The sequence below is a fragment of the Camelus bactrianus genome, chromosome 6, assembly GCF_048773025.1.
Source record: "Camelus bactrianus isolate YW-2024 breed Bactrian camel chromosome 6, ASM4877302v1, whole genome shotgun sequence".
In the NCBI taxonomy this organism is placed as follows: domain Eukaryota; kingdom Metazoa; phylum Chordata; class Mammalia; order Artiodactyla; family Camelidae; genus Camelus; species Camelus bactrianus.
Window position 1 is genome coordinate 37,565,267 of NC_133544.1, and position 14,801 is coordinate 37,580,067.

At 43.2% G+C, this 14,801-nt stretch overlaps 1 protein-coding gene across 2 annotated transcripts in view; it reads left to right on the plus strand.

The window, feature by feature from the left end:
* The first annotated feature begins 13,355 nt into the window (after positions 1-13,355).
* Positions 13,356-14,801, plus strand: part of SLC35F4 (solute carrier family 35 member F4) — a 222,314-nt gene continuing 220,868 nt past the window's right edge. For both annotated transcript variants that reach the window (XM_074365468.1, XM_074365471.1), the window contains exon 1: positions 13,356-13,733. In XM_074365468.1, coding sequence (XP_074221569.1) covers positions 13,631-13,733 — 103 coding nt within the window. In that variant the 5' untranslated portion in view covers positions 13,356-13,630. The remainder of the gene's footprint in view (positions 13,734-14,801) is intronic.

Consider the following 14,801-nt stretch of genomic DNA (forward strand, 5'->3'; position numbering starts at 1 on the left):
CCTTGACTGCAGCCAGTGAGACCCTGAAGAGAGGACTCAGCCAAGCTATGCCTAGACCTCAGACCACAGAATCTGTGATATAGGAAGCTGTGTTGTTCCAAGCCACTATGTTTGCAGTAATTACTGTGCAGCAAAACATAGTGAATGTAAGCACCTACCTCATGGAGTTGTTGGAATTAAATGAGTTAAAAAAGGTAAAGTATTCAGAATAGTGCCTGGTGTACAGTAAGCTGATGTTAGCTGTTCAAATAATGGATTTTGTGAATTTCCTCTCATAATCACTCAGTCAGTAGATATTTATTGGGTGCTTACTCTGTGCCTACATAGTCCCTTTTTTCAAACTCCTTACAGCTGAGTGGAAAAATAATTCATTAAAACTATTCATAACCATAAGGAGTGTTCCGAAGGGAAAAATCCAGTGTGCTATGGGAGGATCTAGAGGGACCTCAAACTGCCTTAAAGTTAGGGAAGGACTCATTGAGGAAGTGATGTTTAAGCAGCAAAATGTCCCCTTTGGAGGAATAGTTTAGTGTCAGTATCTCCTGGGTGAAAAGGAGACTAAATATAAAAGGGTTCCCAATTCATTCTGAACATTTTAACCAAATTGCAAACCCAGTGGATGTTTGGAGATTACACCACCAGAGGGAGTGGGATTACATTTTTTTAAACTTTTAATCCCATCACTGAACATCTACTGGTTGATTTAGTGTCACATATAAATGTGATTTCATACATGATTAAAAGCCAGAATGTCTTGAGGAAGAACAGATGCTCCGATTACCACTGGCTTTGTTTAACTGGATTCCTGAAAATAAGAAAGTACCTCAAGGAGTGAGTTAGGGCTTTGACAGAAAAGGATTCAGCATTTGTGAATATTCTCAAAATGCCAACCAAGGAAGTGTTCTAGTGGTTGCTAAATCTAGAACATTTAGAAAAGCAGCTTAAGTGGTAAAAGAACCTGGGGCTATAATTTGGAAGTTATTTTTATCCACTACTATTATTAGCTCTGTCACCTGGCCTTTTAGTTGAAGAAATTTCCTTTCTCCTTGTATTTGTGACTTTAAAGTTAGAACTTTGTTGAGGTTTTTAAATAACACAAACAACCAAGTAACAATTCTTCTTAAAAATTAAGAAAGAAAAATCGGTTTAGAAAACAGGTGAGCCTGGAGAGACCAGCTCTGTCTGCACACAGCTGTGTGCTACTGGACATCACCAGACTGCCTGGACCTCAGCGTCCTCAGTTGAAAAATGCCAAACACACTGTGTGGTTTCCAAAGTCTCTTTCAGCCCCAGAGGCCTATGAGCTATGGTTCAGGACCTAATTTAGTCTCCCCAGAGAATGCTGTGATTTCTCAATATACATCTTAAACTGGATGCAGTGAAAAGGGCCTCAGATCGAATGACTACTTCTAGTGTGGAGTAGGTAATTGAGCAGAAAAGAAACTTAAAGATCGGTTAGTCCACAGGGTCACGTTTCTTTGTAGCTGTGGAATATTTTCTTCAAATGAAGTATTATGCAGAAGCTTGCTGTACAAGACAGAGGAAAGTTGACCACCTCAGGCTGATGTGGAGGAGAGAGCAGGGAACCCTGCCTGGCTCAGTGTGGCCACTCCTGAGTTGTGGGGGCAAGGTGGGCCTCAGGGCTCAGACTTGATTGTTCAGACCCTGGACAGAGGCAGGCTCAGGGGGGAGCATTAAACTGTCCAGCTTCAGGGCAAGAAATGCACAGTATCATGACTCCCATGATCTTGTAGTTAGTGACCAAATCAGGATAAATCTAGGTCTCCTGACTCTACTGTTTCATGATGAGAAAGATCCTCAAACTAATACTATCTTGAAAAGTGCAAAACTCCTTGGAATATAAGATTTGGCAACATCCACTTTAAAGTTTTTCCCACACCAAAACTATGGTAATGTTCTAAAGGCATAAGAGGTGGGGCCTTAGTTGCCCACCTGTCCTTGTTCAAAAGAGGATCATGCCTTGTTTTCCAAAGAAGATTTTGCCCCTGCCTGGATGGAGTGGCAGAGATGGCATGTTCTTCAGTGTAGGCACGAGTGCTGTCCATACATTAGACAACATCAAACATATCTTCAGACCTGCTGCTTATTAAAGAGATCAATGGGTTTTCCTTTAAGGAGTAACATAGAATATTTGGCTCTAAGGACTTGTCTGTGATAACCCGTTAATTACTTAATCAATCAAAGAATTAAAAATATTTATTAAACACTTTCTTTGGGTCTGGCACTATACTAGGTATCAGGAATACAATGAGGAGCAAAAGCAGAGCCGGGAGCTGCCTCATGGAGTGTACAGTCTAGTGAGGGAGACACACAGGTAAAGGGGGCTTTCCTCAAGAAGCAGCTTTTAGCTGGAGACGTGCAGGAAAAGTCCCAGACAAAGGCAGGGGCCAGTGGATTGAGGGAAGACAGTGTTCCAGATAAAAGGAACAGCCCATTTAAAGGTCCAGAGAGGGGAGGAGAGCATGACTTTTTCAGCTATCTCAAGGAAGTTCATTCGGGATGGCTGGGATGAAGGGAAGAGTCAGAGAGTTGAGGCTGGAGATGTAGCCGGTGGCCAGCATGTATTCACCCGTTAGGGGTGTGGAATTCACACTAAGAGCCCTGTGGGGCCATTCAGGTATTTTAAAGGGAGCTTTGTTTTAAAGAAAGCAGATTGGCTGTGATTTGGAGAATGGATTAGGACAGGGCAAACCAGTTAGAAGGTTGTGTGTGTGTGGTAAATCCAGGCTAAAAGGAGAGTCCCCTGACCTTGGGGAGTGGCATTGAAATAAGAGAGAAAAAGACCAACTGGGTCAACTATTACCTATAGGATTTAGTGATATTTACCAGTTTCTCATTTTAGAGAATCTGTATTTACAGAGACTTCCCTGAAGGATAGTAGCCCATGAATCTTCAAACTTTGGTTTTGGATTAGTTAAGAAAGAGAAGAGGGTGTTGTAATAGAAGTGCATTATCAGTGTAATTTTACTCAAGGGTGTTTTAACATTGGGCCATTGGTCTATATGCTTGTGTATCTTCCTACACATGGTCTTCAGTCTGCTGTTTAGAACATTACATGGGATCCTCTTTAGGAACATGCCTGCGAAAACTCACTTCCAGGGCACACACCAGTGATGACCTATGCTTCTTCTGACTGTTCGGAGCTCTGCCTGGGTTGAGGGGTGTTAGTGACCACAAGTTCCTCTTTGGTTGGTGTCTAGGAAGCGCCAAGCCACATTATTGCTGCTTCTAGCAAAGTATATTAGCCCTCATGCCTTTTATTGACCTCATTCTGGTTTCATTTTCTAGTTTCTATTTTTAATTTTACTTTCTTCCCAGTTCCCTACTTGCTTATTATTATTATTTTAAATCTTGCATTTTAGTATCAAAGTTACTTCAATTTCTTCTTGGAATGAGATTGAGTATAATTACAATAATATGAAGAGAACTTCTTGGATCTTTGTGCCACAGAACAGTTAGGAAGTTAATATTGGATATGTACTCTTAAGTGTTTAATTGTGAGTTGAAAATTTTAATTCACGGCTTTTTGAAAATTTGAAGGTTTTTCTTCACTTGTAAAGCAAAAATGCATTTCACGGTCCTATTCCCTCTGGATTATAACTTGAGCATCACTAACTTCTTCTGGTTTTGTAAGGAGTAACTTATCTTCACCAGTAATTCTATAATTTTTGTATGGGAGAACCTTTGAGTATTTACAAAGATTGATTTAAAAATATAAATGTGATTATCTTGGGTTAGCTTTTTCTGAGTCACAGAAATAAATCTCCTTCTCTCCCCGCTGTGTGTATATATACTAGGTAGACGGATTTAAAAGGTCTATTTGTATCCCAAAGAAACTAAAAGTCAAGTTGGGGAGGGAAGTCAATCAGATCTTAACTACATAGTGTGATAAACGCCCCCACAGTGGGTAAAGCACAGTGGATGCCTTAGCTTTCCAGGTCCCTACTTTTTGTCTTGGTTGTGGGAACAGCCCCGCTGAGTCAAACTCACTGCATTTCTTTGTTCTGTCTGATTATACCAACGGTGTGCAGACCCAGCCTGTGTGGGTGTCTGACTTCTTGCTCCCTATTTTGAAGTCAGGTTTGGAATTACACGTTATATAAACAGCTGCAGCTTCTGTTCAGACAAAATCTCATCATTGCAGGTAACCTTTTAATGACAGAGTTTGCTTAATGAAGTCACTCCCACAGTTGCCTCTGTTAACCCATGATTGCTTTGTTGATCTGGAATCACGGAACTCTTTTAAGGGATACGTTCTGCAGGTTGGACATTCTTATTAAGTCTCTGATCAACCTGCATTGCAACACTGGCATTGCAGAATCTATTTCTCCACCTCTTGAATCTGGGCTTACCTCATAATTTGCTGTGGCCAGTAGAACATGGCAAAAGATACATAGTGTGAGTTCTGAGTCTGGGCCTCAAGAAGCCTTGCATGCTTGACTTTACTCTTGAGATATTACTGCTGTCTTGAACAAGCCTGGGCTAGCCTGCTGGATGATGAAATATGTGGCCCAGTAATCCCCGTCTCCCCATCCACTAGACATATGAGAGAGGGCATCCTAGACTATTCAGTCCCCAGCTGGTCCACCTGCTGGCCACCAAATGCGTAAGTGAACTCAGCCAAGATCAGCCTGGACAGATCAATAGAACCACCCAGCTGACCAATAGGTTATGAGAAGTATAAATGTTTGTTATTTTAAGCCAGTAAGGTTTGGGGTTGTTTGGCATGCAGTAAAAGCTAGACAGAAGGAATGCAATTTTGATGTTACTGCAGTGGTTTGCAGGTACTGGTGGACTTCAGAGCAGAGTGGAAGGAAGGGAGGAAGGGAGTTAGTGACAAAGGAAGAGGAGTAACATGCACTCTTCATCTTCTGTACGCCCAGCTGATGATTTTCTGAAACTTAAATTAATTGAGAAATAAATAAACAAGTCTTCTGAACATTATAATAGATTATACATAAAGGAGGAGAGTCAAACCTCCTTATTAATTATGATTCCAAAACAAGCCCGTGTTATTTATTTATAGCAGTGAATTTGGAAAATATCAACCCCATAATAAGAAAATACATAATTCTGTTCATTTACTCATATCTAAAGACCACACAAACCTTTATTTAGCCCTACCCCCACCACTCAAAATGTAACAGTTCAACTAGATGCCAAATTGGATACATAACCAGGTACTTGATTATACCAGCAATATAACTCACATAGACTCTGGGTAACAGACATCCTCTTGGGTTTCAATTTCATTTAAGAGAGCCCTTGATGGACATCCCTTCTGTCTGCTGAACACAGGGCTCAATTAGGGGGAGGCAGAAAGAAGAGGAAGAAATAGGCATGATCCCTTTGGGAGGGCAGAGGAGGGAAGGGGACAGTGGGGGTGTCAGAAAGCCATCCAGGAGCAAGAGGCAGGGACAGTGTCAGGGAAAGGATGATGCACTGAGAATGGGAAGGGCTGCCACCAACTCCCAAGGAGCCTTTCAACCATTGACTTAGACACTCTAGCCTCAATTTCCTCATTTATAAACTTTGCACTGAGTAAGTTGTTGGATTCCGGGTCTTGAGACAAGCCTGCCTATCCTGAATGAGTATATGTGCCTTGACCCTTCTTCAAGAAAGTGATCTGAATGAAAGAAAGGTTTTCTTTATTATGATGATTCCTTCAGTACTTCATGTTTTTCGATTGTCTGGTGTGGGCCAGGCACTCTAAGAAGCATGGCCACCCAGTGGTGAACAAAATGCAGTCCCCTCCTTTGAGGAACTCAAGTATCCAGTGTGAAAGGGTCACCCAGTGTGGGAAGAGCTCCTGGCCCCCCGAGGAGGGAGGGGGTGCTCAGAGATAGTTTCCCCAAAGAGAAACTCCTTTAAAAACAGCTGAAGGATGAGTAGCGCTAGCCAGACAAAGAGGCATTTGTCACGGCTGTTCAAACATGGAGGGTCTCATCACTTGGTTTTACTGCATAGGTATGTATTCCCGGAAGACTATGCACCGAGAATACATTATTGGCTTAAGAATCTCAAGATTTCAGGTCTGCTTTGAGCTGTTACAAAACTTTTTATGTACTCGTTGTCATGGAGCCCTGTTTTATTATTTATGAGAATACAGAGAGCTAGAGGAGTTAGAGACCTTTAGTCAGACTTCATCACATCCACTGGAAAGGAGATAATTGCAATTACTGAAGAGATTGATGTGCAGGCAGGCTGCACTCTCCAGCACATTGCACATAAACGCCCGGCCACACGACAGAATAAAGAGCTGGAATGTTTTAGGGTTTATCGTGTGTGTGCATGAGCGTGCATGCCAGCATTCACTTTAAGACTAGCAAAACCATATTTCAGAAAATTTGGAAAATGAGAAATTGCTTCTGATCCTATTGCTCTAACCATCACTTTTTGCATTTTGAATATCCTAACAGTACTTTTCCTAACAATATAAAGGCATGTTACTGAGCCCTTTGGCTTGAGATGGACCGCTCTGACTGATTGCTCTAGGTTGTGGGCAAGAGGCTGCATGAGTGATAGCGTCTCAGGGCAGTTCTTTCCGAATAGAATGGAGAAGAATTTATAGCCCAGCTCCCATCTACCAGGCTCACAGCTTTGCCCCGTGCTGCATCTGTCCCCGGCACTTTCAGGTTGTCCCTGCTTGATCTAAGCGGAGCCACTGTCATGTGTCAGCATCACGAGGAAGTCCTGGGGCAGGAGGCTGGAGGTGCCTGGCACTGGTAGGAGGTGAGGCGCTGTCAGGCTGTGTCTATGAAAAGTTGACGGGAATCCACGCAGAGCTGGTCACTACAAAGGTGAAGCAAGAGGAAGTGCGTTGGAGTATAAAAGGTATTTGATACAACCTTTTAGCTTCTCTTTTGAGAGGTGTACTCTTTTTGGTAAGTTAGGAGCCTCCCCTAACATGAGCTGGGTAGCCAGAAAAAAAAAAAAAAAAAGGTCTCCATCAGTACTGGTGGTTTGCATTATCTCAGGGTATTTGAAGAACCAAATTTTATTTGTGGGGTATCATTGATACTGAAAAAAATGATGAGATAAAACCTTGTAAATGTATTTCTTGAAAATAAGTAGTTCTTGAGGCTAAAGTCAAAGTGATTCCTGGGATTGCTTTTGGTGACAGTTATTCAAGATGTGGATGTATTGAATGGTGATATGTTCTGGACTTTCTTTGTCTTATTTGTACATTCTAATGAGTTTTAAATTTTCTCTTGTCTCTGACTTTTCCATGCCATTCATAATATTTCTTTCCAGCTATTTATGATGACCTCAGTATTGTTTATTGGTAAATTGCTTCAGGAACTGGTGATACCTAAACATGCATAGTACGCCCTTAAAAAACAAAAGATAAAAACATTTGAGAATTACATGTAGTGTTTATGGAAGGATTCAAGCTCCTTTTGATTTTAATTTTTTAGTAACTTCACTCTTTAGGTGTCAGTGTCATCTTGAGTGCTGATAGTCATTCTGCCAGAGGGAAAGAGAAAATTCTGACTGCCTTGTGTTAATTCTGGCTGGGATTTGATCTTTCAGAACCAGAATCAGTCACATATGCCCCAAATAACCACTAGGGGGCAGGAAGTGCAATCCTGTGTGCCTAAAATGGGGAGAAACACTGGCAAATGGTACCGATGAACACCAAAGCAATTTGGCATTTTCAACAGGCAATGTTACAAAAGCTTTGTATGATAAATAATATGCAGTAGGTTTGAGGTTGTGGCGTGCATGGCATTTTAGATGTTTAAATTGCAGAAAGTCTTACATGTAAAATGAATATAAGCAGGCTGAATGTATAACCACCAACACAGCTGTTTAAAAATGTTACAGTAATCTTCATTAGCTTTAAATGACTGTAAGTCTTACTCTGAGTCCCCATTCCCCATAGGGATAGTGGAAAATGTAATTTCAGCATGATTGGGGCTTCCCTGATGCTGCTCGTTATGCAGTCAGGGGAGGTGTTTGGCTAAGCTCGACCATCAGGGAGACACCTTGATCTTCAGCCCTCTGGTCGCTGTTGAAATGTACACTAGCCAAGCCCACATTCCATCCGTCTGGGGCTGATGGCTCTGCTGCTCCTGGGCCAAGAGCTTGGAGACACCAGAATCTCTGCTGAGGCTGGGAAGCTCAGGGTTAATGGCCTCACCTCCCTCACTGTGATGCCACTGAGGCCACTCCACTTCCCCGGGACGCTATCATCAAGCAGAACTCAAGTCCCTCCTGTGCCTGGCGACCACCAGCTTTTGTCCCCATCGCAGTCTGAAGCAAATCCTGTGTCCTCAGACCTTCTCAAAGGACAGGAAGAACTGCTGTCCCTGAGCCACTTCTCTTTCTGCAAAGCACTCCAGTTCTGCAGCTCACCTGTTCCATTGGTGCACAAGATCTGCCTCACATGATTATTGTCATGGCTGAACCATTTACAGGACACTTGTAAAAGCTACTGCCATGGAGAAGGTCTTATTGTGGATGAAATGTTAAAGTGTGAATTAACTTTGGTAATAAATAATGGACAGAGCAGGGTGTGGTGTTGGAAGCAGAGAATTAGTATTTTTTGTGCACCTACTATGTGCCAGGACTTGGTAAGTTATTTTCATGTTATCTTACTTAATCATCTCAGCAACACTACTAAGTAGAGAGTACAAGCCCATTTCACAGAGGAGAAAACTGAAGCTCAAAGGGTTCTGCAAAGGCATACAACAAAATAATAATACTAGCTGGCATTTAAGATGCTTTTTATATGCCAGCCACTGTTATCAAGTCTTTATGAATGTAAATTCATTTGATCTTCACAATAGTTCCGCGAAGTAGGTACCATAGATACAATATTCTTATTTTACAGACGAGAAAGTTGAGTCATAGAGTTTAAGAGACTCACCTAAGGTCACACAGCTAGAAAATGATGAGGTCAGATTTGACCCTTGGCAGTCTGGCTCCACAGTCCACATTCTAAAGCACTGTGCCATGTGGCTGAGAGAGAGGGAGGAAAAGAGGGAGGGAAGGATGGAGGGAGAGAGGGACAGAGTCAAAGACAGACAGACACACACAGGTCACAGACAAATTCTAAAATTTGAGTTTATTTGTTAAAATGACTTAGGGCTTTTTCCAAAGGATTTCAATGCATTTCCAAAGAATTGAGGCTCAAAAATCGTTCTTTGTTGGAGCCTGGTACTAGAGGTCATTGACGAGTGGACTGTGCCCTGAATTCTTAAACAGATACTGAGTGCTGGGCCCCCAACCCCTTTCAGTCCTACCATCAGCTGAAAGGTAAATGAGCAATGCCTGCCACTGCCTTAGATTGTGTAGAAAGGCAGAGTCAGCACTCCAAGTGGGTCAGATGATAACTTAGTAGTTAAATACTCGAAACAGCTTTCTGGAAAATGGAACATGAAGACTACACTGTTTTTCTTCCTAGATGCCACTATTATCATCTGGTTTGCTAGACGCCAGTTGCCTTCAAATACAAACACTGTGCAAACTCCATGGGGTCAACTCTTTGTAAATAGCGCTGAAGATTGTACAAAGCAACATGGCCCTGGATATTAAAACTTAAACATTCTTGGCTCTCCAAGCAGTCAAGTTACTCTTAGCCCAAGGAGGTGGGAGCACTATATTAGTTTCCCAGAGGGAAAAATTTATCAGTTTCCTTTCTTCCAGCATCTTTCATTGGTAACTCTGAACAATAAGTGGTCAAAAAGATTGTGACTTGTTCCTGCCATGAAAGAGGACCGCTGGCTGCTAATGAGAGTAAGGAAGACAAGAGTCCATGGACTTTATTTTGCTAATCTTTTTAAACTACAAAGGCTAATGTGGCATTTTAAAACAATATTCTGACAGTCTATGTATCTTGGATAAAATTTATGCCCAGTGACCATATTTAGTTTTTAATGTTATTTCTTGGTATATTTTAGCATCAGACACAAAGATTTTAAGTGACTATCCTATGAACTACTTTACAAATGATTTTTTTTTTTACAATACAAATAGCCAAGTTTTGTATATTCAGTTAGTATAAATATCTAATCTGACTTGGTCAGATGATCAAAATAAATACAGTCCGGATATAAAAACTCACTTGGAACCACAGATGGATGCCTTGTGCTTAGTGCATTAGAAATATTTCTGAAAAGGTGCATACAAACCAAATTTTTGTAAGTTGAATTATGATTTACTCAGAAAAACTAATTTACAATTTGATTTGCTAGGGAAGTTGGCTATGTGAAAGCGGCTGCTATGAGGAACTATTTTGTGAATCAGTTAACTGCCTTCAGCCTTTGTTTAACTATCTCTTTCCTCATTTTTTCAGAATAGATTTGAGACATGCTGATAATTTGTATTTTGTAAATTTGAATTTTTGTATTGAGTTTGTGGAAACTGGCAGACTGAGCAGGCAAACATGAAAATACTTTAAAAAATTCTCCTTTCAAATTTATTTCTGCAAGTTTTTAATGATGCCTAAAATGACATTTGACTTACCATATGATCCAGCAGTCCCACTCCTGGGCCTATATTTGGAGGAAAATATAGTTTGAAAAGACACTTGTACCCCAGTGTTCATAGCAGTGCTACTTTAAATAGCCAAGACGTGGAAACAACCAAAGTGTCCATCAACAGATGACTGGATAAAGAAGATGTGGTATATATACATACAATGGAATACTATTTGGCCATAAAAAAGAATAAAATAATGCCATTTGCAGCAACATGGATGGACCTGGAGATTGTCAATCTAAGAGAAATCAATTAGAAAGAGAAAGAAAAATACCCTATGATATTGCTTATATGTGGAATCTTAAAAAAAAAAAAAAAAGGACACAGGTGAACTTATCTACAAAACAGAAACAGACTCACAGACTTAGGGAACAAACTTATGGTTACCAGGGCTTAAAGGGGGTGGGAAGGGATAAATTAGGAATTCAAAATTTGCACCTCTTGGGGGAGTGATGGAAATGTTAACTGTCTTGATTGTGGTGGTGGGTTCATTGATGTATATACATCTATCAAAATTCATCAAATTGTACATCTGAAATATGTGTAGTTTACTGTACAAGAATCATGCCATAATAAACGTGTCAAAAAATAAAATGATGTTTGAAAAGTTAAATCATTTTTTATGCATCAAAGAGTACTTATCACTAGCAGAAATATACTTTTTGTTGTTGATCAATTCATAACTGTAGAATTTTAATTCCATTAAAAGGATATCCTAGCTTACAGCATCTGCTTTCATTTACTGTTTTAGTCACTGTATTACTGGAGATTACAGAGATATTTGTAAATGCTCTGCTATTTTAAAATTAATTTCCAGGTCTGCCTGAGAAGTTTTATAAGTTCTTTTAGGAAACATAGACTTTTATGGGTATAGTATTTACATTATTTAAATTTATGCTGAACTTGCTGTTTGTATGAATGATGAGATCCAGTAAATACATTTCTACTTACCTCTCTGGAAATTTCTGAAAACAAAGCAAAACTAGGAAGAAGGCCACAACTTACAGAAGTGTAATTTAGAATTTAAGTACATTAATTATGATAAATTATAAACATAAATAGGACAAAACCACTTGTCTTTAAAATCTGTGCATATTCATATTCCTATTACATTAGAAGGTTTTTGCATGAGTTTCTTAATTTCTCTCTTGTTGAATTTATATATCAATATGCTATGGATTACCATATTATTAAACACATACTAGAAGTAATATAGGCAAGTTTATTTCATAGAACCTTCAAACAAAAGGAGCATCTTAAATTAATGTGATCAATCCATTTTACCATGCACAATGCATACATTTTATATAAGATGTGTCACAGAAATAAAAATAATTGAAGTAACAAAAGTGTTGATAATTGCTTCAGGGTGGGACAGGCCATGAAGTATAAAGACACAATCCTTTCATTTTTGCTTTAAATAGTCAGCTCCCCACAATTGCAGTAGGATTGCTTTTTCCTTTAAGTTCACTTTGACCTTTCGGTTCTTTCTGCCCTTCCATCTTTCCTGGCCTGGAAAGCAGGTGTGGGAGGAAATTGGGTTTCTTTATGAATTCTCCCAGCCACAGTCATCTCAGATTCACTCCACTCTCAAGATCCTATGCTAGACTTTGTGCCTGTATGAAAACCCTTAACATATTGTGAAATTTGATACTGTATTTTCATATGCTTAAACCTAATTCATCTTTTTAAAAGTTTGCGTATTTCTTCCCCCTTAAGGATCCATACACAGTGTGAAAAATGCGTGAAGGCAGAATGGTGTGGTAGGTTCTTTGGAGGTTTCTGAGGGGGTACTGTAGGCAACTTGCTTTTGTCCTCCCCGCCCCCTCCTCCAGCTTTAGAAATGTGAAATCTGGTAGAGGTGTCTTAAACTGGTTCTGGATGGCAGGTGGATAGAAGCTGCCATCATCTAAGCTGATGACCTCACACTTCACCCTCACTCCCACGCACCCTTTCTGAGATGTAACTTTGAGGATTATTTTTGCAGGAGGCTGTGACTATGAACTGTGAATAGAGGAATCATTCCCACTGCTCACTGACTCTAACTTGGTGACTCTCGCCAGAGCATTAGAGTCATACCTGAGGGGAGGTGTTCACTCTGAACACACAGCTTCAAGGACGTTCTAGACTCAGATGGAAGGTCTCTAGACTGTGGCTGAAACTTTCACCCGTCCAGATATTTAGAGTTTGAAGGGCTTCCCCCTGATGTTTTTGGCAATAAAGGAGAAAATCATTTCTTCTCGGGGCATTTGAAATTGGCGAAATAAACATGCTGCGCGCAGCTGCGGCTCCTAAGCTTTTGATGATTTCACTGGGAGGATGGAGGTTTCGGCCGGACATGGACTGTCAGACTTGGAGGCTTGATCTCTTAAAGTCTTTCTGTCCACAATACCTGAATAATCACTTCAAGTACCACCTGCTGGTGCCTTCCCCCCTCCCCCTTTTCTTTTCTTAAAAAAAGACTCCTCGTCGTCTAGGCAAGTTGAGAGAACTGAATAACGCCTGGGAACGCTTGCAGATCGGCAGACCCCCGGTGGTTTAGACGCTAAGCGTAGACGAAGCCTTGGGGGCGCCCCCAAGGTGTCATCTCCCCGAGCGACAGTGTGCACATTTCCCATTAACAGCCCTTGGCTCCGCTTGGGTCTCTCCCACCGTCAACCCTCCTTCCTGAGCCCGTGAGAGCATCTCATCTTCTCTTCTCCCACGCCCTGGACCGCGCATCCTTTCTGTCAGGTGGGGTTGGGGGATGTCTACACTTCAGGGAAGGGGCGCAAAAGGGTTAATGATGAGAGTCGGCTGCCAGGTGGGGCCGCCCCCGGCCGCGGTTGGCGTCGGAGGTGAGGGGGCGCTGTTCGGGCAGCAGTGCGCGGGGTGGCGGGCGGGAGAGCTGCCAGGCTGACGGAGAGGCCGGCCCGAGTGGGGGCCCTCTCCGCCGCCGCCGCCGCCGCCGCTGTGATGCGGAGCCAGTCCTGCGCCGGGCGGTGGAGTCAGAGCCCGGGCGCGGGAGCACGAGCTTCAACATCAGCACCGGCGGCGGCGGCGGCGGCGGCACCTGCACCAGCTCCCGGGCCCCGCGCTGCGCTCTTCGTCCCGCCGCGCCCGGGGCCGCCGCCCCGCGCTCTCTATGGATGTCAAGGCGGCCCCCAACGGGGTGGCCACCATCGAGGACCGGATCCTGCGGATCACTGGCTACTATGGTTATTACCCGGGTTACTCCAGTCAGAAAAGTAAGACGCCGTGGGGCTGCCTTGTTCTAGGCGCCGGAGGGGGTGACATGCGGGAGGGCGCGCCGTCCGGACACCTGCAGCCCTGCCTGCGTGGCTAACGCCAATCGCCGGGCAGTGGGGCCACCGGGGCTAAAAGTATGATCCTGTCCTCGGTGCTGAACCGTAAGAGAGAACGGGTGTCCGGACTGCCGGCGCCTAGGAGTTTGGAAACAGTAGCAGCCTTGTGGGCAGAAGCGCAGAAGGGACCGGGTAAGCACTCCTGACGGCCGTTGGCCGGCTCACCCCGAGCTTATTTACGACCGAGGAGGCTAACATGGCTGTTTACTTAGCGGCAAGTCAGCCCTTGGGGCTGCACTCTCCCAAAGCCCCTACTGGGTGCCAGGCTGCAGGCTAGACGCTGGGGACACAGGCTGGATAGGTTCGGGGATGGGGCTGGCAGGGGCAGCCGACCCAGACGTGGGTCTCGGCGCTGCTTGGGTCAGCTTGTTCACTCCAGGCTGTTCAGACGTTGCCAGCGCGGGAATTACTCCTGTTAAAATGTCTTTGGGAGGTTCTCCACCCTGGGCAGAGAACCTGTTCAGGTCTCGAGTCCCGGAGCTTGGAGCCAGAGACCCTTGAAAAGATTGGGGGTGGGGTGGGTGAGGGGGGCGGCGCGACCCGGCCACCCGCCCCCGCTGCCCGCCGCACGTCGCGGCCACCTCTGAGCCAGAGCAGGCTGCTCTGTTCGGTACTGGCTTTCTTCCGGGAGGTCATGCGGTACGAATGCTTTCACGTTTTTGGAGCAGTTTTGCTGGGAGAGCGATCAGGCGCACTCTACTCTGTCTCCCTCCCCCAACACACAAACCCACTGGCTATATCTGTTGGGATTAGATCTGCCAGAGACCCAAGTGAAGCTCGTTTTCCTCTGAATACGGGGAGTAGCTGCGGTTTAATTCCCATGCAGGTGGGATTTCGCTTTTTCTGTATCAGTGCATTTCTGTCGCAAGAGATGGAGCTTAATTGATGTCTTTACTGTTATTTTTAACCAGAAGCTTTGGAAGCTCCTAGATGCATTTCTGATTGATAGTT